Source organism: Pelophylax lessonae (genome assembly GCF_965119305.1).
Source record: "Pelophylax lessonae genome assembly, chromosome: 11".
Taxonomy (NCBI): domain Eukaryota; kingdom Metazoa; phylum Chordata; class Amphibia; order Anura; family Ranidae; genus Pelophylax; species Pelophylax lessonae.
The window spans coordinates 191,199,918-191,227,145 of record NC_138778.1 but is presented as its reverse complement, the minus strand read 5'-3'; the positions used below and the strand labels follow the sequence as shown (position 1 = coordinate 191,227,145).

Sequence of the window (27,228 nt, the reverse complement as noted above, 5' to 3'; positions counted from 1 at the left end):
CCTTCCTGGTTCGTGTCCTCCGGCTGGCTGATTGGCTGTGCCACGATGATGTCACTCTCACGCATCCACATGGGAGTCAGAGACTGTGGCCCAGAGCTCTGAAGAGATGGCATGGGTATACCATTCCTTCATAGTGTATGCATCGTCGGCTGCATGGAGTGTTAATATCTCCTAAACACGTAAAGGATAAGGAGATAATCCTAGTACCTACAGGTAACCTTATCATAGGCTTACCTGTATATACAAGCCTACAGAGGTTTACATCCACTTTAAAGAGTTTGGATTTCTAGATCTTTTGTCTGGTGTGCCCTTAGCATTTTGTACATAAGGAGATTCTTCATGTGGTACTAAGGCCTCTTCTTTTTAACCCCTTTCCAACCACGCTATGGCAAAATGACAGCTACAGGGCGGTCGGCCAGTTCTGGGAGGGCGTCTATTGATGTCCTTCCAGAACCCCACCCCCCTCCACGCCCCTGGGTACTTCAGACACATCTGATCACAGATTGGGGTAAAGAGACGATCACAGCAGCTGTTTACCAAGTAATCAGTTGTGTCCAATCACAGCTGATCACGATGTAAACACACTTGCCAGTTATTGGCATTGACAGTGTAAAGCCTAGTACACACGCAACGATTATCGGCCGACCAATCGTCCGTCTTTTGTCCAGAGTGGTGTTTTGTTGGTTGGAATGTGCCTAGACTGCACACAAATTTTCTCGCCCGACAAAATTCTACTTCAGAAGTGATGTCATGTGTTGGTTTGTTTTCTTTGTGTTCTTTCTTCTCTGAGAATGCCCAGTCTTGCTCATTAGAATTTTCCCTGTCGAAATCTGTACTGACTGCACGAAAATCGGCCGTGTTTTGACGGCGGACAAAAATTTTATAGCCTGCACACCAGATTTTTTTCGGCCGAAAAGTCAGAGTCGGTTGTCGGAAGCATCATACTAACAAGCCGAAAATCGGCAGATCTGTCGTCGGACGAAAATTCCCGGCCGATTTTCGACGCATGTGTACGAGGCTTTAGGAGAGAAGAGAGTCGGGAACCGGCTAGTGTGCAACCGGCTATCTGCACTGATCATCAATGTCCTGATTAACAGTGCCCATTAGCGCTGCCGATCAGTGATGCCTATTAGTGCCCATCAGGGCAGCATATCGGTGAAAAAAAAAAAAAGGTTTTATTAGTTTCTGTAATAAAATTTTGCAAAATATACCGGTTTGCAAAATTTTATTACGGAAACTAAGAAAACTATTTTTTTTCCAACATTTTTGGTCTTTTTTAGTTTGTTTAGGAAAAAAAACCCCCAAAACAGTGGTAATTAATGAATATAAGAGGATATGTTGTTAAGGAAAATTGAAAAGTGCCCACATCCCTAACATAAATGTGTAGTGTGAAACCCTCTAAATGAGATTTTTAAGGGCATGGAGATAATCCAAAGTTTAAAAGTTATAACCAGCTTTATTTCTACACATTAAAATGATATGATCGTCAAAAGACAAAATTGATGCGGTCATGAAACAATTTGCATATAAGACACCACAAAATCCTGTAGACAATGATGGAGACAGGAAAACTCACGGCGTCTCGAAATATTTTACTGTATATTCTTCAGGGGTAAGTGGTTGTCAAATCTATTAATCTAAAACAGGAAATAAAATATATATATATATATATATATATATATATATATATATATATATATATATATATATATATATATATATATACAGTACAGACCAAAAGTTTGGACACACCTTCTCATTCAAAGAGTTTTCTTTATTTTCATGACTATGAAAATTGTAGAGTCACACTTCAAGAGTTAGTCACCTGAAATAGTTTTCACTTCACAGGTGTGCCCTGTCAGGTTTAATAAGTGTGATTTCTTGCCTTATAAATGGGGTTGGGACCATCAGTTGTGTTGTGCAGAAGTCAGGTGGATACACAGCTGATAGTCCTACTGAATAGACTGTTAGAATTTGTATTATGGCAAGAAAAAAGCAGCTAAGTACAGGAAAACGGGTGGCCATCATTACTTTAAGAAATGAAGGTCAGTCAGTCCGAAAAATTGGGAAAACTTTGAAAGTATCCCCAAGTGCAGTCACAAAAACCATCAAGCGCTACAAAGAAAGTGGCTCACATGCGGAGCGCCCCAGGAAAGGAAGACCAAGAGTCACCTCTGCTGCGGAGGATAAGTTCATCCGAGTCACCAGCCTCAGAAATCGCAGGTTAACAGCAGCTCAGATTAGAGACCAGGTCAATGGCACACGGAGTTCTAGCAGCAGACACATCTCTAGAACAACTGTTAAGAGGAGACTGTGTGAATCAGGCCTTCATGGTAGAATATCTGCTAGGAAACCACTGCTAAAGAAAGGCAACAAGCAGAAGAGTAAATGTATATATTCAAAGAATATATCTCGCGCCTAGGAGTACCTCTGAAGACGTCATACGCTCTGACGAAACGCGCGTCAGGTGGAATGCACGCCGTCAACCCGGAAGTCGAGCCTGGAACGCAAACCGCTCTCCACGCTACAGACAGATACCGGTGGACCAGCTAGCAGCTTTTTATCCATGTTTTGCCTTTTATACCTCAATGAATAATATTTTTAACGGTACTGCACCATCCAGAGCCTCTTTTTTCTTCTCCCTAATCCAAATTGGAGGACCTCTGGGACCCGATCCATTTACTGTGGAGAATCCCGGTCTAGGGGGACCAGAGCCCAGCAGTTACCTTTTCCCTGACCTGGATGGTCATAAAGCACTACTGGTCTCTTTGTCGTATGACATTTGAGACCCACCATATCTGGTGAGTTTACATCTTATTTCTCCTTTGAGAGTCACCTTTGTGATTGGATTTCCTGGACCATTGGAGGATCCAGCACCAAGCAATGGCACTTTTCCTGGCACTTTTCTTGGACTATATATCACACAGTCACTTATGAACTATTTTGGACTTCACCTGGCACTATTACTAAACTTATTTATATATTTTATTATTTATTTACTTATACTGTCTTAGTGCCGGTTCACACTAGGGCGACCTGTGAGGCGACCTGGTCGCCTCACAGGTCGCCGCAGGTCGCCTCCCATAGGGAAGCTGCGGACCCGTTCTAATAGGAGCGACACAAGTCGCTCCGACCTAGAAAAAGGGTCCGGAGCTTCTTTGGGGCGACCCGGAGGCGACCGCCATAGACTTCAATGTTATGAAGTCCGTGGCGGCCGCTCCGTGGTCGCGGCGAGCTGTTTGCACCGCGACCTCGATAGGTCGCGGTGCGAAGTAGCGTTGCTGCAGTGTGAACCGGCGCTTACTGTGCATTTTAAGGGCATATATGTTTTAGCTATTTATGCTTTTAGCTTTTAGATTGATATTTTATCCTTATTGGCATCCTATTAGCAAGCGCTATATTATCCCTTTTAGCTGGGGGGTTTTCTTACTCAACAAGCAGAAGAGACTTGTTTGGGCTAAAGAACACAAGGAATGGACATTAGACCAGTGGAAATCTGTGCTTTGGTCTGATGAGTCCAAATTTGAGATCTTTGGTTCCAATCACCGTGTCTTTGTGCGACGCAGAAAAGGTGAACGGATGGACTCTACATGCCTGGTTCCCACCGTGAAGCATGGAGGAGGAGGTGTGATGGTGTGGGGGTGCTTTGCTGATGACACTGTTGGGGATTTATTCAAAATTGAAGGCATACTGAACCAGCATGGCTACCACAGCATCTTGCAGTGGCATGCTATTCCATCCGGTTTGCGTATAGTTGGACCATCATTTATTTTTCAACAGGACAATGACCCCAAACACACCTCCAGGCTGTGTAAGGGCTATTTGACAAGAAGGAGAGTAATGGGGTGCTGCGCCAGATGACCTGGCCTCCACAGTCACCGGACCTGAACCCAATTGAGATGGTTTGGGGTGAGCTGGACCGCAGAGTGAAGGCAAAAGGGCCAACAAGTGCTAAGCATCTCTGGGAACTCCTTCAAGACTGTTGTAAGACCATTTCAGGTGACTACTTCTTGAAGTGTGACTCTACAATTTTCATAGTCATGAAAATAAAGAAAACTCTTTGAATGAGGTGTGTCCAAACTTTTGGTCTGTACTGTGTGTGTGTGTGTGTGTGTGTGTGTGTGTGTATATATATATATATATATATATATATATATATATATGTATGTGTGTGTGTGTGTGTATGTATATATATATATATATATATGTGTGTGTGTGTGTGTATATATATATATATATATATATATATATATATATATATATATATATATATATATATATATATGAGGTTACGTAGTGTATCCACATGTATAGTTCAAAGACCATTTCATTATAGATTATTTACTAACCCGAGTAGGTACAGTTTATGGGGAAGAGACCACATCATTTTAAAAACACTGGGTACGATTTTGCTGCTGCCTGTTGCCAAGACTCAAACACTTGTTGGAAGGGAGATGCAATGGAGGATCAAACATGTCTCCCACCACTGGGGACGGTAGAGACGACCCACTAAGAATCCACACCTCATCTCTGGATCCAAGGGATGGATCTATCAATTAGAACAACACACTGTAAGTTTAACCACTTAAGCCCCGGAAGATTTTACCCCCATTCCGACCAGGGGGTATTTTGCGATTCGGCACTGCGTCACTTTAACGGACAATTGCGCGGTCGTGCGACGCTGTACCTAAACGAATTTGACGTCCTTTTTTTCCCACAAACAGAGCTTTCTTTTGGTGGTATTTGATCACCTGTGCGATTTTTTGATCACGCGCTATAAACAAAAAAAGAGCGTCAATTTTGCAAAAATAGCAATATTTTTCACATTTTTTTATATGAAATTCCCCCCCAAAAAAAATGTAAAAATCAAAATTTTTTAAAATTTTCGGCCAATTTGTTTTATGCTACCTATGTTTGGTAAAAAAAATCGCAAAAAGCGTATTTTGATTGGTTTGCGCAAAAGTTATCACGTTTACTAACAAAGGGAAAGATTTTTGTCATTTTTGTTGTTTTTTTTTTTAACGCGTAATGGCGGCGATCTGCGATTTTTTTTTTTTTTTTTGCGGTACTGCGACATTGCGGCGGACAGATTGGACCCTTGACTGACATTTTTGACACTTTTGGGGTTACCAGTGACATTTCTACAGTAATCAGTGCTATACATATGCACTGTTACTGTAAAAATACACTGGTAGTGAAGGGGTTAACTTTATTTGGGAGGGAGGGGCTGTGTGTGTCCCTAGGGGCGTGCTTTCTACTGTGATTGGCTGTGGCTTCAGCTGTAAGGACACTGATCAACGGATCTACATACTAGATCTGAGTGATCAGTGTCTTTACAGCGAGGAGAATGACAGGCAGCTTGTTTACACAAGCTGCCTGACATTCTCCCTCTCCCCCGACGATCGCCGAGTGGCCGGCGGACATCGGGTCCGCTGGTCACACGCGCGGGGGGGGGGTCCGTGACCACGCGGGAGCGCGCCTCCGGGGGCGCGCGCTCGCTCCCTAGACCCTCACAAGCAAGCAACGTAGCCCTACGTTAGTTTGCCTGTGAGGGGCTGACCGCCAACGTAGATAGTCGTGCGGCGGTCGGCAAGTGGTTAAGAGTCAGTAATTGTTACTGAATAGAATTATTGTTTTAATACCACCAAAAGAAAGCTCTATTTGTGTGAAAAAAATGATAAAAATGTCATATGAGTACAGTGTTGCATGACCGGGCAATTGTCATTCAAAGTGTGAGAGCTGAAAATTGGCCTGGACATAAATGGGGTGAAAGTGTCCAGTAGACAAGTGGATAAACAGCAACATACTGATAAAGAATAAAGGTGAATTCCAGGTATGGATATTTTTACATAGTTTCTTTTATCCAGCTTGGTCCAATGTACTCTATATTACCAAAGTATTGGGACGCCTGCCTTTACACGCACATGAGCGTTAATGGCATCCCAGTCTTAGTCCATAGAGTTCAATATTGAGTTGGCCCACCCTTTGCAGCTGTAACAGTTTTAACTCTTCTGGGAAGGCTGTCCACAAGGTTTAGAAATGTGTCTATGGGAATGTTTCACCATTCTTCCAGAAGAGCATTTGTGTGGTCAGGCACTGATGTTGAATGAGAAATTCGCCCTAAAGGTGTTCTGTCGCTTTGAGGTCAGGACTCTGTAGGCCAGTCAAGTTCCTCCACTCCAAACACACTCATCCATGTCTTTATGGACCTTGCTTTGTGCACTGGTGCGCAGTCACATAGGAACAGGAAGGGGCCATCCTCAAACTGTTCTCACAAAGTTGGGAGCATGAAATTGTCCAAAATGTCTCGGTATGCTGACGCCCTAAGAGTTCCCTTCACTGGAACTAAGGGGCAAAGCCCAACCCCTGAAAAACAACCCCACGCCATAATTCATCCTTCACCAAATGATTTGGACCAGTGCACAAAGCAAGGTCTATAAAGACATGGATGAGCGAGTTTGGGGTGAAGGAACTTGACTGGCCTGCACAGAGTCCTGACCTCAACCTGATAGAACACCTTTGGGATGAATTAGAGCTCAGACTGCGAGCCAGGTCCTCTCTCCAACATCAGAGCCTGACCTCAAACATTCCCATAGACACACTCCTAAACCTTGTGGACAGCCTTCCCAGAAGAGTTGAAGCTGTTATAGCTGCAAAGGGTGGGCCAACTCAACATTGAACCCTACAGACTAAGACTGGGATGCCATTAAAGTTCATGTGTGTGTAAAGGCAGGCATCCCAATACTTTTGGTAATCTAATGTAACTATGCATATACTATACCTGGCCGATGTCCCTGGATCTTGGAAATCATTGCAATTTCAGTGATCTCCACTAGCTTCCATGGTCCCATTCCAAGCATCTGCCCTGCTGCATTGTGAACATTGTGAGGTCACTCACTTAGCATGGTCACCATTCTGGGAACACTTTGCGGTTTCTCAGTGAATGCAAAGTGTTCTCTGATTGGATGAGGTGGGGTGGTGATGTCACCATCTCCTCGTCCAGTCAGAGAACATTTTATTGAGAAAATACAAAGTGTTTGTATCTGAATGCCGCCGTGCCGAGTGACCTCCTGTGTTCCTTAAGCTGCAGGGAAGCCACTCAGCAGGAGGCCCGGACACTAGTAGAGATCACTGGAGTAGCGATGCCCGTTACTGTCATTTCCAGCTTCTACAAGGATCACACAGGTATGACACATACATACTTCACTCCAAGCTGGACCAACTTGTAACTATAAAATATCCAAACCTGGAATTCATCCAAGCTCAGAAGCATTTACATTCTTATTCTGTTTTTTTTTTCTTTTTTTTTTTTTTTAAGTAAGAATTTCTTTATTGAAACCCATGAACACATTACAGTACCAGTTAGTATCATTTCAGTCAGTTTACAGCTATGTCCCCTGGCTTCCTGTGTGCCACTTCCCTGAACCTCCAGATAGGGAAGTGTGTACTTACCAGTCATCCCTCACTCCACCGTAACGGAAACCCTCTCTTAGGAAGTTGTCACACCTTTTCTGGTGACAACATAACATTTTAGATTGTCCCTCCACCAGGATTGTGGCCACCAGATATCCTTGGTGGGGTAACAGACATCAATAAAAACCTGACAGGGTTCTAACCTCTTGCCATCTCTCTCTCTCTCTCTCTCTCTCTCTATAAAAAAAAAAAAGCAGCAGATGTTTTGATTTGGTTGCAGTCTTCATAAAGACAAAGCAAAAAATGTGTTGGCATGTTAAATAAAGAGAATGAGAGCCTCTTCACACTTGTGCATCCTTTAAGGGCTCGTTCACTTGTGCTTTTATCAGAGCTACTCCTCTGAAAAGTGATCCACAGTGGATTGCGTTTCAGAGGGAATTTAACAGGCAGTTAGGAGGTGATATGCCGCTTCCTTTCTGCCTGCACACAGATGCAGAGTGGTTGCAGCATGGCCACATGCCAGGGCCAACCGAAAGCAACATGCTGTTTAATTTTTGCTGCGGTATGTGTATACCCGAGTGGTTGCATGTCCTTGTTAAGTTGGAGGGTAATAAAACGGTTTTACCACCTCCTGGCCAGTGCTGTGAATGAGCTATAACACATATGTTTTACACCTCCTATTAAAGCAGCTCATGAAAGTGGGATTCCAGCTTAAAGGATAAGTTCACCTTCTGGACATGTGACACCAGGGCTTGACAAATTTGCTTTGGATTTAGGAGCCAGCTAAAAAAGTTATGTATGTAATATGTGTATGGCCCCTTTCACACGGGCGATCCGATCCACCTGTCAGTTTTTCAGGCGGACCTGATCGGATGCTCCATGCATCCCTATGGGGTAGTGGGTGTCAGCGGAGACATGTCCGCTGACATCCGCTGCCATCCGCATCCAATCCTGTCTGTGAAATCTGGACGGATGGAAACCCTATTTTCCATCCATCTGGAGGATCGGATCGGATGAGAATGGACAGGTGGTCCGCTCTCATCCGATTCCCCATAGAAGACAGCAGGAATCTGACAGCTCTGTCTCTGCACACGGAACGGAGACAGAGCTGTCATCCACCTGCTCAGCGGGGATCAGCGGATCGATCCCCCGCTGAGCAGAACGGGCTTCGTCGGGCGCACCGCCTGTGTAAAAGAGCCTTATCACAATCAACATTTTCATGGCTGGGTGCCCCAATGTATGTGTTTACGTTCGTACTGCATGGGTGCTTGGGTGTAACTTTAATTTTTTTTTTTCATCCCATATTGGACAAAAAGCCCCCTATGTGATGATTTTTTTGGTGACAGGTTCTCTTTAATGAGATATGCAGGATCTAAGACCTTGCATGTCTTCCTTGTTCTCCACTGAATGTAATGCAATGCTCATCGCACTGCATTACATTCTTTGCTGACCGGGAAAACTGTCAACTGAGACCCGCTTCCTGGTCAGGAACAAGATGGGGAGGAGGTCCTGGGCCCGCAGGTGGGCAAGCAGAGCCCAGGATACATAGCGGGGGGGCGCACTTTACCCACGTATGTAGAAGCAGTCAGGCGGCAGCAGAGCCGCTTGAATGCTTCTGTCTGACAAGTGCGCCCTGCCGCTTGCCCGCAGAAGGACTAAATGTAGAAAAAACTGCTGCCCCAGCGCTTGGAACTAAATGTCCCGGACGTCGGGCCATACAAATTGTGTATCTCTGCAACAGTGAATGGGCTGACAAAAGTCCAGGCGCCAGGACGCAATTACTAGTCGCCATGGTGACCTGGTGCCTGGGATTTGCCGAGCCCTGTGTTATTTAGGATGTAACGTTCCAACGTCCTCGCCCTCATCCCCCTGACATGGCTGTGTAGAGCTCTGCTAACACAGCCGAGTCATTTATTCAGTCATCTGTGAATGAGAAAACTGCAAGTCCTGTCTGCCACCGCAGTAGACGGCTTGTAGTTCCAGGGTGCCCTCAAATTTCGCTGACTGTCCTTGCATGCCGGTAACTGTCTGCCCTGTACAGAGAGCTCTCAGCAGTGTCTTCTGTGTAGCCAACAACTCCAGGTCAGACGTCATTAACACTTTCAACGGCAACTTCACCAGCGTCTGCATGTCTTACTGCTGTATCTAGATGTAGAAAGTTGTACTAGATACCCATGTTAGACATGAAGACGCTTCTGAAGCTCACCTAAGTGACAAGCATGCAAGTGAGAAAAGCCGAATGTGCTGCTGCCCCGGGCCCGAAGCTGCTGTGGGAAAGCAATAATGAAGTCTGACCCAGAGTTGTTGCTGGCTAATCAGAAGTCCGTTTTACTCATTAGTAAAGTTACGATTTGGAGCCCTTCTATAGGTCACCTTAGGTTTGCTTTGTCCTCGAAGACTTCCGCCTGGCCTTTTCCACGCGGCAGTGGACCCTGCTGGTCCCCCCCCGACGGACATCCAGTGCTGACATCCCGGGTTTCCTTGACATGATGGGCCTGTTTTTATTTCACTCAATTTGAGTTGCCCCTTGTCTCTTTTATATATTATTAAATTATTAATATTGTCTGTACTTTTCTTTTCTGCCTGTTTGTGTTTACACAAACTATGGCCTTCCAGTTGTTTAGGAACTACGATTCCCATCGTGCCTAGTTATGTCTGTGAATGTCAGAGTTTTACAATGCCTCATGGGATGTGTAGTTCAACAAAAGCTGGAGAGCCGTAGGTTGAAGATCCCTGACATAGAGCCGCCTTCTGCTCTTATGAGAAGCTTGGACATCCCTCCATAGGACCCTTCATAGACTGATGGAACATATTTTTTTATGGACTTATATTCATTCGTATAAACCTTTGATGGAACCAGAGACTGCCCACAGTAAGGTCTAAAGCTGGATACACACTATACAATTATCTTTAGATTTTTTTTCCTTTTAGATTTACCAAAACCATATATGAGGTCAAACCTAAACACTTTTAATTTGTTTGCAATCAGGCAGGCCCTTGTACTTCATATTTGATGGTAAAGCTAAAAGAAAGTGAACAACAAAAGATGTATAGTGTGTAATATCCAGCTTTAGTCACCTCGTGGCGCCTATTTTCCTTTTCTGTACTTCGCCTTTATCCAGCTCCGGAAGGTTTTACCCCCCCCCCCCCCCTTCATGACCAGGGCAGTTTTTGCTATTCAGCACTGCTATACTTTGCCTGGTAATTGCTCAGTCATGCAACGCTGTACCCAAATGACATTTTTATAATTTTTTTTTCACACAAATAGAGATTTCTTTTGGTGGTTTTTGATCACCATTGGGCTTTTTATTTTTTATTAAACAAAAAAAAGACTGACATTTAAAAAAAAAAATCTACTTTCTGTTATAAAACATATCCAATAAAATCAAATTACTTCAAAAATGTAAGTCAAAATATATTCTGCTGCATGTCTTTGATAAAAACCAAACTGAGTTATTGGGGACACGAGTATGGTTCTGATTGTGATCAAGATACTGATCTATACAGAAACTATACTAGTAATAGCGGTGATCATTGACCTATAGTGTGGAGGGCAATCTGACGCTAACAGATACTGGCTGGGAGGGACACTGACTGACACTGATGTCGCTAGTGACACTAATACAGTGATAATACTGTACACTGTACTAATGACACTGGCTGGGAAGGGGTTAACATTTAGGGGCAATCAAAGGGTTTACTGTGTGCCATAACACGTGTAATGTGTGCTGCTTTAACCCGCAGATCTGGCTGCTTATTCTCCCTGAACTCAGAGTTGGTTTCAGAGCCGGTTCACACTTGTGGGGATGCGCTGATCCCATGTAATTCGGAGAGGAGAGCACTGCTCCTTCATTACATGCGATCTCCTGTGCGGATGCGAGTTCAGCCATACACTTTGTATGGCTGAATTCGCAGCGCATCCGCACCAAACTCGCACATGAGGCATTTTTTGAGCCGCCTCAGAATTGGATCGCACAGTGGTTCACACTTGTGCGATCCGATCCTGTGCGAACTGTAAAGATCGCACTGCGATATGCGATCAAACTGGGGGTGTCGTTAACATTTAATTGACACCCCCTTCGTATCGCATATGGCAGTGGGAACTGCCAGATGTGCGGATGCAATGCGGGAACACGCTGCATATTCGCAGCGTTCCCGCATCGCACAAATGTGAACCGAGCCTCAGGGAGAAGAATCAGATCATTGTCTGTATACAGAGTTCTGTGTTTGTAAACACAGAACTCTGTGCTGCGATTGGCTACTCCCAATCAGCAGGTATAAAGCCAAAATCATTGTCTGAAACCTGCTGACAAACTTGTGCCGTGTCCAATCACATCACAGGTCAGCAGGGGGCGCACACATGCTCGCCCGAAAACCGGGCGACATACAGTTACATTTCCAAGCCTATGGTTGCCGCTCTTCCACAGGAAATGTACTTTGGTGGGCAAAAAGCAGTTAACTCCAACCAGTTTTAAAAATGTCCTCTCCCCCCTCCTAACACCTATACTTACTAACCTGTGTAAGAAAGGTGTATATATTTACCTATCTTCAGGCCGCTCCAGTCCAGTCACATGATCCTCTGTCAGTCAATGATGACTGCAGGGGAAAATAGAGAGCTTACACAATGGTTGGGTGATGTCACCCATAGGCTTCAATGGCCCATCCATTGTTGTTGCTCCCTCCCTCTTCTCCCCTGCAGCTGTACTGGCTGACACGGGAGCCGGATCATGGCTCTGTAGACTTGAATACATCGTTAAATGTATTTTGTAAATTAAATTTGTGTTAATACTGTACCTGAATGTGACCTTGGTCAGCCTCTTGTAGTCACTGTACAGTAGGCCTGGAGTGTGAGAAGAGGAAGTACAAGAAGACAGTCACTTCATGTAATAACCAAAAGCATGCTGATAGGAGGGGAGAGCAGATTGTCACAGAGATGAGCTCATCAGTCTGCTGCCTTTCCTCTCACTGTCCAATCACAGGCTGGGGGCAGGTCCAGGAAGATCAGAGCTCAGAGGAAGTGTACTGGCCATCAGACTGAGGACATCTAAGGGCAGAGAAAAGTACTACAGGGGAAGTCACTGGATTAAAAGCTGGTTATGTTATTTTATCTTTTAAGGGGTTGTTCATTTGTATCTTGTTATTTTTGTTTTGAGTACTGCTTTAAAAAAATCAATGTTACTACCTTCACCTTGATGTATGAAGTGACAGGCACCATCAAAATACCTGGTGATGTATCTCAGAGGGAGTGGTGATGTCACAAAATCCATTTCCCCTGTACTACATATCCCATAATTCATAGCACCATCAAAATACCTGGTGATGTATCTCCGAGGGAGTGGTGATGTCACAAAATCCCTTCCTAGAATTTCTGGTCATGGAGTGTGCACTCATAGCTGTACACTAACCAATCTCCTTCCCTCCGTACTATATATCCCATAATTCATAGCACAATTGCGCATGCACAGCCCAAGCAAACCACTTTCAATCCTTTAACTGAGTCATGTCTTTTGTCAGGTAGGCTGTGCCTATTGGCATAGGCTGTACCATTATGTTATACTCTTCCTGGGAGCCCTCATGAAAGGGTGGGGCTCCAAGCATCCTATATGCTAAAAACAAAATAGAGTTTAATATCACTTTAAGGGTAAGTCTTTTCCTGATAACAATAAGTAAGGGATGCCATAAGTTTGATTTCCTCTAATTTTATGTGTAGAGTTTCTGACTCCTAACGGGTCGATGATTTTGCATATAAAATGAACACAATGTTGTTGAAGACCCTTCTTCATGCTCCTCACAATAGGGACTGTCTTCTGTATTTACACATAGAAGATAGAATGGACTGGTTCTTTAAATGTTGTCTGTGTTCCTTGTCCTCTACATTCTGTCTTGCTAACTTCCTGCTTTGTTTCCTCTCAGGGATTCCTCTCTACTTCGTGGACCTTCAAGATGATCTGGATGACTGTAAGTCTGCATTGCGGGGGTAGTACGTCACCGTACGCCTCCACTTCCTCCTTTACTTGACTCTAACTTCCTCCAGTGCCCGTGTTTCAAGTCCTATTATTAACTAATCACTACTGTCTTTTTTTTTTTTTTAACTCTTGTGAAATAGGACTTTAAAGGATAAGTTCACTTAAAAAAAAAAATATATATATATATACACACACACATTTCTTTTTGCAAGTGTAAAGCATTGCCCCAGCGATCAGCAGATGACTGGTGCCATGCAGGTCTCCTACAGAGTTGTCAGTGTATCTGTGTACCCGTATACCCTGTATGGGCAAGCAGATACACTGACAGCTCTGTGTTAGTTAATTGAGAACTATAAGTCGATATTTACAAAGGATGTCGGGACTTCTACTTCATTCATAAGCAGAGCTCTGTGTATGAATGATGTGGGCGTGTGAGTGGAATTTCTCCCCGTACTGTTGTCACATGGATGGGGGGGGGGGGATTGGGCAGCGGCTGCAGCATTGGGAATAGGTTACATGTTCTACCCTAAAACGGATGAAACTTGTAACATCATGTTCCCAAAGGATAACTTAACCTTTAAAGCGGAGTTCCACCCAAAAGTGGAAATGCCACTCATCTGCTTCCTCCCCCCCCCCCCGTGCTACATTTGGCACCTTTCAGGGGGAAGGGGGGAACGGCTACCTGTTTTGGACAGGTACCCTTCCCAAATTACAGGAGACAGCGCTGTGGCGTCGTCCCTCGGAAGTTCCGTCCTCTTTCTCTTCCCCCGCCACCAAGCCAATGAGAATGCGCAGTGTGCTTCACGCATGTGCAGTAGGGAACCAGCTGCCGGTTTCCCTTAGAGTGAATGGTGGTGGCAGCACCCGGCAGCCGATCCGAAAATAGACTGGGGTGCTGAGATCGCGGGCATCGCCGCTCCTCGCGCTGACACCGTCGGTGGGGCGCCGCTCCTCCCGCTGACACCGCCGGTGGGGCGCCGCTCCTCCCGCTGACCCCTGACCTAAAAGTACGGGTCAAGTGAGACAAAAAGTAATAAGTGCTATGGATGAGCTGATGGAAAAGTAAGAGTACAGTTTATTTAGGTAGAAGCAGAGTTGGCCTCACTAAAGAGATGAGTTTTTAGTGATTGCGTAAAAGGGGATATAGTAGGAGATAGTCGGAGAGATTGAAGTAAGAAGTTCCAGAGAATGGGAGAGGCTTTGGAGAAGTTCTGGGGGCGGACATGGGGTGAGGTGGCAAGGTAGCTAGAGAGAAGAGGTCTTGGGATGAGCGGAGAGGACGGTTTGGTTGGTATTTGTTGTGTCATCAGCATAGAAATGGTCGTTGAAGCTATGGAAGGCTATCGGGTGATCCAGGGAGAAGGTGTAGATAGGGAATTGAAAAGAAGAGAAATATGGAAAGAGGAAGTAGAGCTGTAAGTGAAGGTGAAGGTGATAGGTAAGAGGAGAACCTGCAAAGAGCAGAGTTACACAGGCTAAGGGAATGGAGTTTTTTTTTTAATAGGAGCAAACGGTAAACATAGACCGCAGATATCCATCGAGCTGTGTAGATCAAAGAAGGCTCAATGCAAGGGCACAATTGTAATTCAAGTGCCCTGTTCATGTAGTGCCAGGCACAGCACTGAATGTCATCGCACCATTTCCATAAAGAAAAAAAACGTAAGCGGTTTATTGCGCTGTAATAACACTCCCAACCAGCCCTCTCAGTCCCTATACTACGTACAGCAGCTTGCACGCCGTTCTGCAAAACACAAGTTCCCTTTAACACTAAGGTCAGGGATGTATGTTTTAGTTATCAGAGCAGGTTTTCCATTGTTTGCACAGCTATCCAAACCTGAGTCTACCAACAGTGTAACACAATCACAGGTGGAGGAAGAGCTGGCTTACACCGATTTGTACACTAAAACGCGTGTGTGCTGGTGTACATTGGGAAGGAGCAGTGCGATGCCTTGTTACGCCGCACTGTTTACTTCTTTTTCTCTTTTTTAGTTGTAACTAAATGACATTTCATTGAGAACTATGTATCGGAGAGCACGTTGTGACTCGCTGCAGTGATGTGCTGTGTAAGAATGCAGAATCCCCTCTATGATTATACAGCACACATCACTGCACGTGTATGGTGTGAATAGGGCACATAGAGAACAATTGTTTTCTATGTATCCTTCTGTGGATTCATGCAGATCAAGCAGCACAACAGACATTAAGTTTGATTTACTAAAGGCAAATAGACTGTGCACTTTGCAAGTGCAGTTGCACTCAGTTTCCCCAGAGTTTAGTGAACTTGGTGAAACTCTTCTGATTTCCATCATCCAATCATGTGCAAGCAGTAATTATGTTTTTTTTTTTTCATTTTCCTTGCATCGTTACACAATGAAGCTTCACCACATTGACTAAGCTCTGGGGAAAAGGAGTGCAGCTTCACTTGCAAAGTTCTTAGTCTTTTTGCCTTTAGTAAATCATGTGTTAATGAAGTGAGGTAGGAGAAGATGCAGAAAGACACTGTAGCCAATAGAAGAGAGGAGTGAGTCACACAGAAAGCAGCCAATAATGTGCGAGCTATGGTGGGACTAGACTACAAACATCTTGTTCATTCTGTGTTATTCTCTTCACTTTTGCTGCACTGCATTATTTCCCGTTCTAGGAAAGCCCTTTAAGGCCCTTTTCAGATGGGGTGGACTCCGTCAAGCAGATCCGCCTGCTTAGCAGGGGATTTTTCTGCTGATCCCCACTGAGCAGACGGATAACAGGTCAGTATCTGCTCCGCTGATGCAGAGCAGTCACAGACACAGCCCACTGTTCTCAATGGGTTGGTTGGATGAAAACAGACTGCCTGTCTGTTTCCATGTGACTGTCATCCAATCCGCTAGATGGATGGGGAACCAATCCCCATCTGTCTGTTTCCATGTGACTGTCATCCAATCCGCTGAATGGATGGGGAACCGATCCCCATCTGTCTGTTTCCATGTGACTGTCATCCAATCCGCTAGATGGATGGGGAACCAATCCCCATCTGTCTGTTTCCATGTGACTGTCATCCAATCCGCTGAATGGATGGGGAACCGATCCCCATCTGTCTGTTTCCATGTGACTGTCATCCAATCCGCTAGATGGATGGGGAACCAATCCCCATCTGTCTGTTTCCATGTGACTGTCATCCAATCCGCTGAATGGATGGGGAACCGATCCCCATCTGTCTGTTTCCATGTGACTGTCATCCAATCCGCTAGATGGATGGGGAACCAATCCCCATCTGTCTGTTTCCATGTGACTGTCATCCAATCCGCTGAATGGATGGGGAACCGATCCCCATCTGTCTGTTTCCATGTGACTGTCATCCAATCCGCTAGATGGATGGGGAACCAATCCCCATCTGTCTGTTTCCATGTGACTGTCATCCAATCCGCTGAATGGATGGGGAACCGATCCCCATCTGTCTGTTTCCATGTGACTGTCATCCAATCCGCTGAATGGATGGGGAACCGATCCCCATCTGTCTGTTTCCATGTGACTGTCATCCAATCTGCTGGATGGATGGGGAACCGATCCCCATCTGTCTGTTTTTAGCAGACAGAATTGGATGCCGGTGGGTGTCACTGTGACACATGTCTGCTGACATCCACCACTCCATAGAGAGCAATGGCGGGTCCAATTGGGTCTGTCTGAAAAACTGACAGGCGGACCTGATTGGGGGCCTAAAACCATTTTTTTCTGCCAGTCCTCGTGTGCTCCCTGTTCTCATTAACAATGTTCTTTACTTTTAGAAGTAAAATTGTACAGTCAGCATGTCAGAACCTCTTTGAGCCCGGTTCACACTGATGCAGAGCGGGATTCGCAGCGATTCCTGTGCGTTTCCAGCTCCGCATCACAGTCACACTCTGTTTATGCGAACTGCTGCGGTTGTCAATGTTAACGACACCCCAAAAAACGGTTTCCAAAACGCAGTGCAATTGGCAAAATCGGACCGCATAGGTGTGAACACCCATGTGATCCAATTCCACTGTGGCAATAAAAGGTGCATGCATCTTTTTCGTGCGTGCTGTGCGGTTAGAGGCATACAAAATGAATAGGCTCAAATAGCACTGCAAAGAATCGTATGTGAATTGAACAGGAATGCAGTGCGATTCCTGTCTGAATCACATGCGGTTCCTCGAACCCAGGCTAATAGAAAAATCCTACCACTTTATAAAACTCTGGTCCGGCCACATCAGGAGTATTCTCTCCAGTTCTGGTCGCCAGTCCTCAGAAGGGATGTATTGGAGCTTGAGAGAGTACAGAGAAGGGCAACAAAACTTATTAGAGCAGGGATCCTCAAACTACGGCCCTCCAGCTGTTGTAGAACTACACATCCCATGAGGCATTGTAAAACTCTGACATTCGCAGACATGACTAGGCATGATGGGAATTGTAGTTACTGAACAACTGGAGGGCCATAGTTTGAAGACCCCTGTATTAGAGGATTAGAGGAACTTAATTACGAAGAGCGTTTAGAAGCACTAGATTTATTCTCCCTGGAGAAGAGATGTGTGAGAGGGGAAATGATAGCAATTTACAAATACCTCAACGGTGATCTCAGCATAGAAAAAAAACTATTCAGTCGCAAGGAATGCATGAGGACACAAAGCCATACAATGTGTTTAGAGGAGAAGTGTTTTAACCTCAGGCTATGCAGGGGGTTCTTTACAATAAGGACTACAAGGCTGTGGAATTCTCTACCACAAGAGGTGGTTTCTGCAAATGGTAGTAACTGCGGGAAGTATGGCTACTTTTAAAAGACTCTTGGATGTACACCTCAAGGATCAAAACATTCAGGGGTATGAGAGATGATTACGGCCACACACATCTACACAGGTTGAACTGGATGGACTATTGTCTTTATTCAACCTCACCTACTATGTAACTATGTAACTATATGTAAAAACAGAGGCTTTTGTTTCCCCTCAGTTCTTTCTCTTCTGCTCACTATTGCATATATTTTTGGCTATGTGTCTGCTTTTACTCATGCAATCTGTTTTGTATCGTGTCATGTTTTTATGTTGTGTTTACTTTGAGAAAGTTGGAAGCGTCCATAGGCTGATCGCCTTGTGTTTTTATTGACATAAGTATTATCATTCTCTGATGTCATTTTCTTCTGGGATCACATGGTGAATCTATAGGTACCGGTGTTAATCATTCACCATGAAGGTTGGAGCAGTGAACTCTACGGAGAAAGGAAGGACGAGGAGAACATTGTATGTAGAACGGCAGTTCAAAGGGCGACATAATAATAAGTGCAGACGACTGCAAAAAATGCAGGACATGTTTAAGGCTTCATTCACACTGGTATAACTCCAAAGTCATGCAACTTTGCAATGCAACTTTGGATGGGTGCCACTTGGATGTGACTTTGATCTATATTAATGGACATCTGCTGCACAACTGTTGCGTATGTTCCACTCATTTTTGTGTTTATTAAAAGTCAGCAGCTACAAAAAAAGTGTAGCTGCTGACTTTTAATAAACATCCATGATCCAGCGACGCGGCCGCCCGAAGCTTCGCTCCTCTCCCTCTCCTCTTGGCGGCGCCGGCATGTCTAGTGTGGGCACCTGGCTGTGACAGCTTGCGGCTTCACAGCCGGGTGCGAGCTGCGCTTGCGCAAGTAGCGCTACGCGTTGTGAATGGCCGTGCAATCTTCTGGGACCTGTGACGTGTCCCAGAAGATTGCAGGGAGGGAGGGGGAGAGGAGAACTTCCGCTCGAGCTGCCTATGCGGGCCAAGCGGAAGTGGGAGCGGGTACCTGTCAAATCTAGGTACCCGCTCCCCCCTAAAAATAATGACATGCCAAATGTGGCATGTGAGGGGGTCAGGAGTATTTAAAACGGAAGTTCCACTTTTGGGTGGAACTCCGCTTTAAGGTGCGACTTTTGAGGGTTTACATTGCAGTCTATGGCACTCAAGTCACATAAAATTCGCACCAAGTAGTGCAGGAACCTTTTTAAAGTCGCTGCGACTTGCAAAGTTGCATGACAGTTTGCACAAGTGTGAATGGAGCCTAAACCCCAGACTTTTGGTTATGGATTGGATAGGTTCCTGGTCAGGTTTCATGTCCTCATGGGAGATCTTTTCCCTTCTTTACTGTTCCCATGTCACTGAAATAGGCTCTGTTATGGTGGCCATACATGCTTCAATTTTATATATTTTTTTTTATCTGATTGAAGTGTGATTCGGTTTGCAAACCATCGAATAGCAATAACTTATCATGCGATCGATTTAGACTCAAACTCATTTGATTGGCCACTGTGGAAAAATTTGGATCATTCTACATCTAATGGCAGCACTGAGATACTTTGTTCATAAATGTGATTGTATTTCTGTCGATCAGATTATGAGATTACATAGTAGAAGTAGAGATACGATCAATAATTTATGTAGCTAAACCACTTGACCTCCAGAAGATTTACCCCCCCCTGCGTGACAAGGCCATATTTGTGATACAGCACTGCATTACTTTACCTGACGATTGCACGGTCATGCAACGCTGTACTTATAAAATTTATGTAATTTTTTTTCTCACAAATAGAGCTTTCTTTTGGTGGTATTTGATCACCACTGCGTTTTTTTGTTTTTTGCGCTATAAACAAAAAAACCTGACAATTTTGAAAAAAAAAACTATATATATATATATATAAATATATATTTTTTTTACTTTGTTATAAACATATCCAATAAAATTAAAAAAAAAAAAATCAAATTTCTTCATTCATTTATGCCAGTATGTATTCTGCTACATGTTTTTGGGGGGAAAAAAAATCGCAATAAGCGTATATTCATTGACTCACGTGAATGTTCTAGCGTCTACAAACTATGGTACATACAGTGGGGAAAATAATTATTTGATTCCCAGCAGATTTTGTAAGTTTGCCCACTTACAAACAAATGATGGGTCTATAATTGTTATCATAGGTGTAATTTAAATGATAGAGACAGAATATTAACCCAAAAAAAACAGAAATCTACATGATACAAATGTTATAAATTGAGTTGCAGTTCAGTGAGTAAAATAAGTATTTGATCCCCTACCAACCAACAATAATTCTGGCTCCCACAGGCTCGCTACAGTATGTGCTCATGTGGTACACAGATTTGTCCTATCAATTTAAGAAGGTGCTCCTAACGACAACTCGTTATGTGTATAAAAGTCACCTGTCCACAGAATCTTTCTTCCATTCAAACCTCACCTGATTCCCCCATCCACACAAGCAAGTTGGATGGAGGGCTCCCCTCCACTGTACTATGCTATTCTGTCAGTGGTCAGAAGACACTGATCAGCCAGCGCTGTAGGCTCTGATTGAATGACAATTGTCCAACATCCCATTCAACAGAAGTTGATTGCCATATGTTGAGTGGGAAAGGCCATGGATGGATCAAAAATTCGACCCATCCCTCCTAACCAGCTGAATTTCAGTCTATCTATGGCCAGCTTTACTTCCATATCCGTTTCACCAGACAGGAAGCGAGGGGACATCACAAACACAGACACAAATAAAATCTTGCTATGAGGAAGGCTGAGGCCGAAACGTGTTAGAATCTATGGACATTGTATTTGCTGTTGTGCATCAATAGAGGATCTTTTAACCAGTTGCGGCGGCGGCCGGTCAGCCCCGGCCAGGCAAAGTGACGTACCGGTACGTCAGTTGCCTATCACTAGTTTGTGAGCCAAAATCGAGCGCGCGTCCGCCTCGGCTCGTTCCCTCGGAAGTCCGTGCGTGTGACCGGCGGACATCGGGTCACTCGGCGATCGTCGGTGGAGAGGGAGAAAGGCAGGCGGCTAATGTAAACAAGCCGCCTGTCATTCTCCCTGTAGCACCACCCCCGCAGGAGCTGCTGATTATATTATTGGGTCTACACCCTGCCTAACAACCCAATCAAATTGGCTCGATCCCTCCTCAGGCACAACTGACCCAGAATAGGACTGGACTATCAAATAGATACACAGGTTGGAATACAATACTTCACTATGCAACAATACCTTGTTACCTTCTTGAATAGTAGTCCTTCTGGGTGACACAATGGAACAACGCACAAGATTGTAATTAACCAAACTTAGTTTACTATGTATCAAATTGAATAGGGGAGATACAATACAATACAATACAAGTCCATAAAAGGTTATTTAAAACAGCTTTAAAAAGGTAAAAGAATGCCCCCACACTCCTCCTGCATTAAGGCTAGACACAGTACCAGGTAGGTGGGCCTATCTGAGTCCCTCCCCCAGAGTTCTCTTCTTTCTTGTTGATCTTCGCTAGCAAGGTTATTGAATAGAGCTCATTTGTAATCCAGATTAGGAATAAAGATCAAGAGAGAAAAAAACAACGAGCTGTTAGTTGTCACCGCAGGGTGTCTGCGTAACTGAGCAATAACTTCTGCGAGAGAGATAAGCCTCTGGCGACTCCTTTACAGACCTTATTGTTTGTCTATGAGTCTCCTGAGAGAGTATGGTGATAAACCCCGGGGTTTTATCACCTCCTGCTGCGCTACCGCTATCTGTAGATAAAACTGTCTCTTCAGCAGATAAAGTCAGTTATTGGGCATGTGCCCTCTCACCAACAGAAGTTTCTCCTTCGCGCGCTTCCACTGCGGTCTCAGTCCTTTGGCTATATGCCAGCCGCGCGGGGTCCTTCTGGCGGATGACTTCCGGTCTCGGCAAACAGCAGTATGACCTCCAGGAATGTGCCTCGTGCTTGAGATGGGACGGTTCCACGTCGTCCCTCCAGGCTAAAAGGCTCTGGCCCAATATCCAGTGTCAGTCCTTCACTCTCGCTCGCTGGTTCCTCAGAGTCCAGCACAGAAAGGCCCCCCTCTTCGCGCGCTTCTCTCTTCCTTTAAATAACCTCCCCCATAGTGCCGTGCGGTGCAGCCGTGCACCCTGGATCTTGCAAAGCAGCCTGGGAGATGTAGTTTCTTCATCTTGTGAAAAGGAAGTCACAGCCCGGGAAATTCCATGCAGCTACCACTAGAGGGAGCCTAGTTCCTTCCCACATATCAAACAGTGTCTTTAGGCATGTTTAACCCCGCTACACACTCCCCCCACTTGAGAAACTTTGGTCCCCAAAGAGGTCAACAGTATGTACCCTAGTGCATAGGTTGGCATTATACAACAAAAACATTAACATTTTGCTGAAATAAATCAATCTGAATACATCCAATTTTGTATTCTAATAGCAGTGCAACAGTAAAACGATAAAGTGCAATTAATAAACAAATAAGTGATTTCTACAGTGTTAATATAGTGCTGATTTCTAGTGCTTTTATATAGTGCTCCTTTAAAAAGCACATGTGCCTTTGCAATTTCTTAAACACTTACATCTTAAAGTTTGTGTTGAAAAAAAAACATCAAAAGGTGAGAAAGAAAAAAAAAACATATAGTGAGGTCAGAGCAACAAAATGTGCGCAAACATTAACTCACAAAGTAAACCAAATTGTGAACATCAAAAACTGTGCTTATTATAATGGCCAAACCCAATATCCTTATGTACAAACTTAAATGCAAACGTTTTCTACTTCAATACTTTGTTCTCATGATCTCTCACAGACCCCCCAAAACTTGGGTGGCTTGTACAGTTGTGCCTGGGGGTGAGCTAGGGTTGTCCCCCACCAAATCTACAGTGGAGGAACTAGGCTGGTCAGGAGATCTTTTGGAGGTAAAAACAGCTTCTTCCGAACATTCACCCAATTGATCATAGGTCAGTCTCTTAGGTGGGTGAATGACTCTCCTTTCCCTCTGTTCCCGTGGAGGCATGCTCTCAGAGGTGCTAGGATCAGGCACTTCTGAGGATTCTTCAATGTCCCCCTCCTCATGTTCCAACACAGAGGAACCTGATGGTTCAAGAGAGGTCAGTTCTTCTTCAGAGAAGGGTGCAACCTCCTCCTCAGGATCTTCATCCTCAGCTGCTTCTTCTGGAAGCATATGAAAGGGTATGAATTCAGGGGCTTCTGCCCGAAGGGCTCCTCTATCAGCCAAGTCAGATGAAGACAGGGAGGCAGGTGTGGGTTCTGGCAACTGAGATGACCACAACCAGTCGGGTACCTCCTCTTCATCTTCCAAATCTTCAGATGGAGAACTTCCCTCTCCCTCATCTGGGAGCGTCGTCTGAGATCTGGTAACTGGTCTGGACCGGCGAGAAGTCGAAGGGGCCTCTGACACGTCTTCCACAGGGGGCATACGAACCGCTTCAGAGAGAGGCAGCAAATGGTTCCGATGCCAAGCCTTCAATGGACCCACACTTCCTTCAGGCCGAATTTGGTACACAGGAAGGTTTGGCAGTTGCTTGCAGATAACATAAGGTTGGGACTTCCAGCGGTCTGCCAACTTGTGTTTTCCCGGGACACCCAAGTTTCTCAACAAAACCCTGTCCCCTGGTTGCAGGTCATGGATCCGAACTTTTAGGTCGAAATTTTTTTTATTCCGCAGTCCACGTTGATCAGATGTGGCCTGAGCCTTGTCATAGGCCGCTTTCAGACTCTTCCGCAGTCGGTCCACATATCCTCTATGCGATGCTGAAGAGGTATGATCAGGCGAAATGCCAAAGGCCAAATCCACTGGCAACCGAGCCTCCCTTCCAAACATCAGCCGATAAGGGGAATATCCAGTAGCATCACTGACAGTGCTGTTGTAGGCATGCACAATGGCAGCTACGTGCTTGCCCCAATGCTGTTTCTTCTCTGAGCTCAAAGTCCCCAACATATCCAAAAGAGTCCTGTTAAATCGTTCAGGCTGGGCATCCCCCTGTGGATGGTAGGGAGTGGTTCTAGTCTTTTGAATGCCTAACATATCTAACAGTCTCTTGATCAGTCTGCTTTCAAAGTCCCTTCCCTGATCAGAATGGAGGCGTTGTGGTAACCCATAATGTACAAAGAACTTCTCTACAAGAACTTTGGCTACCGTTGAGGCCTTCTGATCCCTTGTTGGGAATGCTTGAGCATATCTGGTAAAATGGTCTGTTACCACAAGGACATTCCCCTGGCCACTCAGATCAGGCTCTAAGCAAAGGAAATCAATGCACACCAGCTCCATGGGTCCCTGACTTTGTAGATGGCCCATTGGGGCTGCTTGACGTGGCAGAGTCTTCCTCTGTATACACCGGACACAAGAGTGACAGTATCCTTCAACTTCGGCCCTCATACAAGGCCAGTAGAACCTGTCCCTGACAAGCTGAAAGGTTCTTTCGGGCCCCAGATGGCCATGATTATCATGAAGAGCGGCCAGAACTCCCTCTCTGTATTTAGCTGGTAAGAACAGTTGCCACTTCTCCTCCAGATCTTCAGATGGACCTCTCCGGTAGGCCACTCCTTCTCTGATCTGTAACCGGGTCCACTCTCTATGCAACAGACGGGCCCCCTGAGGGGAGTCAGTTAGAAGCAACTCAGGGCTCTGGATCTCCAGAGCTTCCAAGAGAAGTTTTCCCAAAGGGTCTTCCAACTGCTCCTTCCGCAAGTCCCTTTTGGACAGCCGGGGCAAACCCTCCCCTTCAACTTGGGTCACCTGGCAGTAGCATTTGGGTACTCCGATAGCCGAAACCCCAATCTCTTCTGCTCTTGACCCTCCTCGGGATCGAAATTCAGTTCCCTGATATAGGGCACGCACCCCTTCTGGAGCCAAATGAGTCCATTCTTCCGCAGGTTCCTGTGGAACATGCAACCTTCTGGATAGGGCATCTGCATCCCTATTTCCGATTCCTGGCCGATACTTCAGGCTAAAATTGAAGCTAGAGAGGGCAGCCAACCATCGATGTCCTGTTGCATCCAGCTTGGCCGTAGTCAACAGATAGGTGAGGGGATTATTATCTGTCTTGACAATGAATTCAGCTCCGTACAGGTAGTCTTTCAATTTGTCAACCACTGCCCACTTCAAGGCCAAGAATTCAAGTTTGTGAGTAGGATAATTCCTTTCAGCAGGCAATAGGCTTCTGCTCACATAGGCAACAGGTCGCAGATGACCCTCATGCTCCTGATAAAGTACCCCCCCCAGCCCATCTCGGCTGGCATCAACATGCAGTTCATATGGTTTTGTGGGGTCCGCATAGGCCAACACAGGGGCAGTGGTTAGGGTTTCCTTCAGCTGGACAAAGGCCCCTTCGCATTCCGGGGTCCACTGATCCTGGATGGATTCCTTAGCCTTCCGGGGGCCTATGGTGGACTTCGCCGGCTTTACCAACTCAGGGACATCATCTTCTTCATTCTTCAGGAGCTCATTTAGGGGTCGGGCAATCTGGGCGAACCCCTCCACAAACCTCCTGTAATAGGAGCAAAAGCCCAAGAATGACCGGAGTTCGGTCACATTTGTGGGTCTCGGCCAGGAAGCAACAGCACCCAGCTTGTCCGGGTCAGTGGCCACCCCTTCTTCAGACACGATATGGCCCAGGTAATGGACCGAGGACTGATAGAATTGGCACTTCTCAGGAGAAAGTTTCAGACCTTCTTCATGTAGCCTCTTCAAGACCTTTTCCAACCTCTCCTCATGTTCTTCTAAAGTTCTGCCAAACACGATAACATCATCCAAGTATACCAGTACCTCTATCAAATTCATATCTCCAACGGTCCTCTCCATCAGCCTTTGGAAGGTAGCAGGGGCCCCGGACAACCCCTGAGGCATGCGATTGAACTCAAAGAACCCCACAGGGGTGATGAAGGCTGTTTTCTCCCGATCTTCAGGGTGCATGGGGATCTGATAATACCCACTCTTTAAGTCCATCACACTGAACCACTTCGCCCCTGACAGACTCTGTAGGGCATCTTCGATTCGAGGAGTGGTATACTGGTCTGGGATGGTTCTTCTGTTCAGCGTTCGGTAGTCGATACAAAGCCTCAAAGATCCATTTTTCTTCCGGACTACCACTATCGGGGAAGCATACGGGCTCCTGGATTCTCGGATAATCCCGATCTTTTTGAGCTCTGCCAGCTGTTGACATAGATCTTCTAAGTCACCTAAGGGGACTCGCCGGACTCTCTCCCTGAAAGGCTTGTCCTCACTCAGGCGGATCTTATGAGTAGCGCTCCTGGCACATCCCACGTCAAACTCGTCCTTAGAGAATATTTCCCTACATCGAGCAAGTTGTGCCTTGGCCCTCTTCACCCATTCCGGCGGGAGGGCAGCGTTTCCAGAGCAAAGCTCCTCTATAACCGCTTCACCCTGTTCCTTTTCTTTGAAATCAATGGGGGCAACTGGGGTAGCCGGGTTGACTTGGCCCAGGAGCACTCTGGCCGGTACCTTCACTGGTGTAATAGAGGTGTTTCTGACACTCACTAAAACCCTTCCACGGTTTTCCTGTAACACCTTCAAAGGGATCACCTCAGGGATCACTTCTATCCCTCTCTGTCTCTCCTTTTGACCTGATTCAAAGATAATGAAGGGACCCGGCTGTTGCCATGTGAGTTTAACAGAAGCCTTAAAACAGGCCACCTCTCCTGGCTGTAAGACCTTTTCTGCTCTATCCAGCTTCCAGAGTCGTCCAACTCCTTCTGCGGGGGTCTCTTGCTCCAACACTAATCGTTGGTAGGCCTGCCGTAGCATGGGATGGATCCTTGGCGCCTGAGCATCTTGTCCCTGGACCAGTTGTATCAGAAGGCGCCTTACCAGGTCAGTGTTTGTTCCTACGATGAGAGAGCTTTTGTTGGCCCCTGGTGGACGAGGACAGACCACCGCTAAGGTGTCGAAGGTTTCCGCTTCACCAGCCACTGATGGATCAAAGGTCAACTTGATTGGCAGATACCCGTCATAGGGAAAACTTTGGGTCCCAATACCCCATATCTCCAGATCTTCCAACTTCTGCAAAGGTAGATGGGTAAGATATTTATCATAGAAGTCTCTATACAA

The 27,228-nt window shown here is 45.5% G+C and overlaps 1 protein-coding gene across 1 annotated transcript in view; it reads left to right on the top strand.

The window, feature by feature from the left end:
* Positions 1-27,228, top strand: part of LOC309566312 (serine/threonine-protein phosphatase 4 regulatory subunit 1-like) — a 106,834-nt gene that overhangs the window by 7,646 nt on the left and 71,960 nt on the right. The window contains exon 2 of the mRNA XM_082271419.1: positions 13,327-13,371. Coding sequence (XP_082127545.1) covers positions 13,327-13,371 — 45 coding nt within the window. The remainder of the gene's footprint in view (positions 1-13,326; positions 13,372-27,228) is intronic.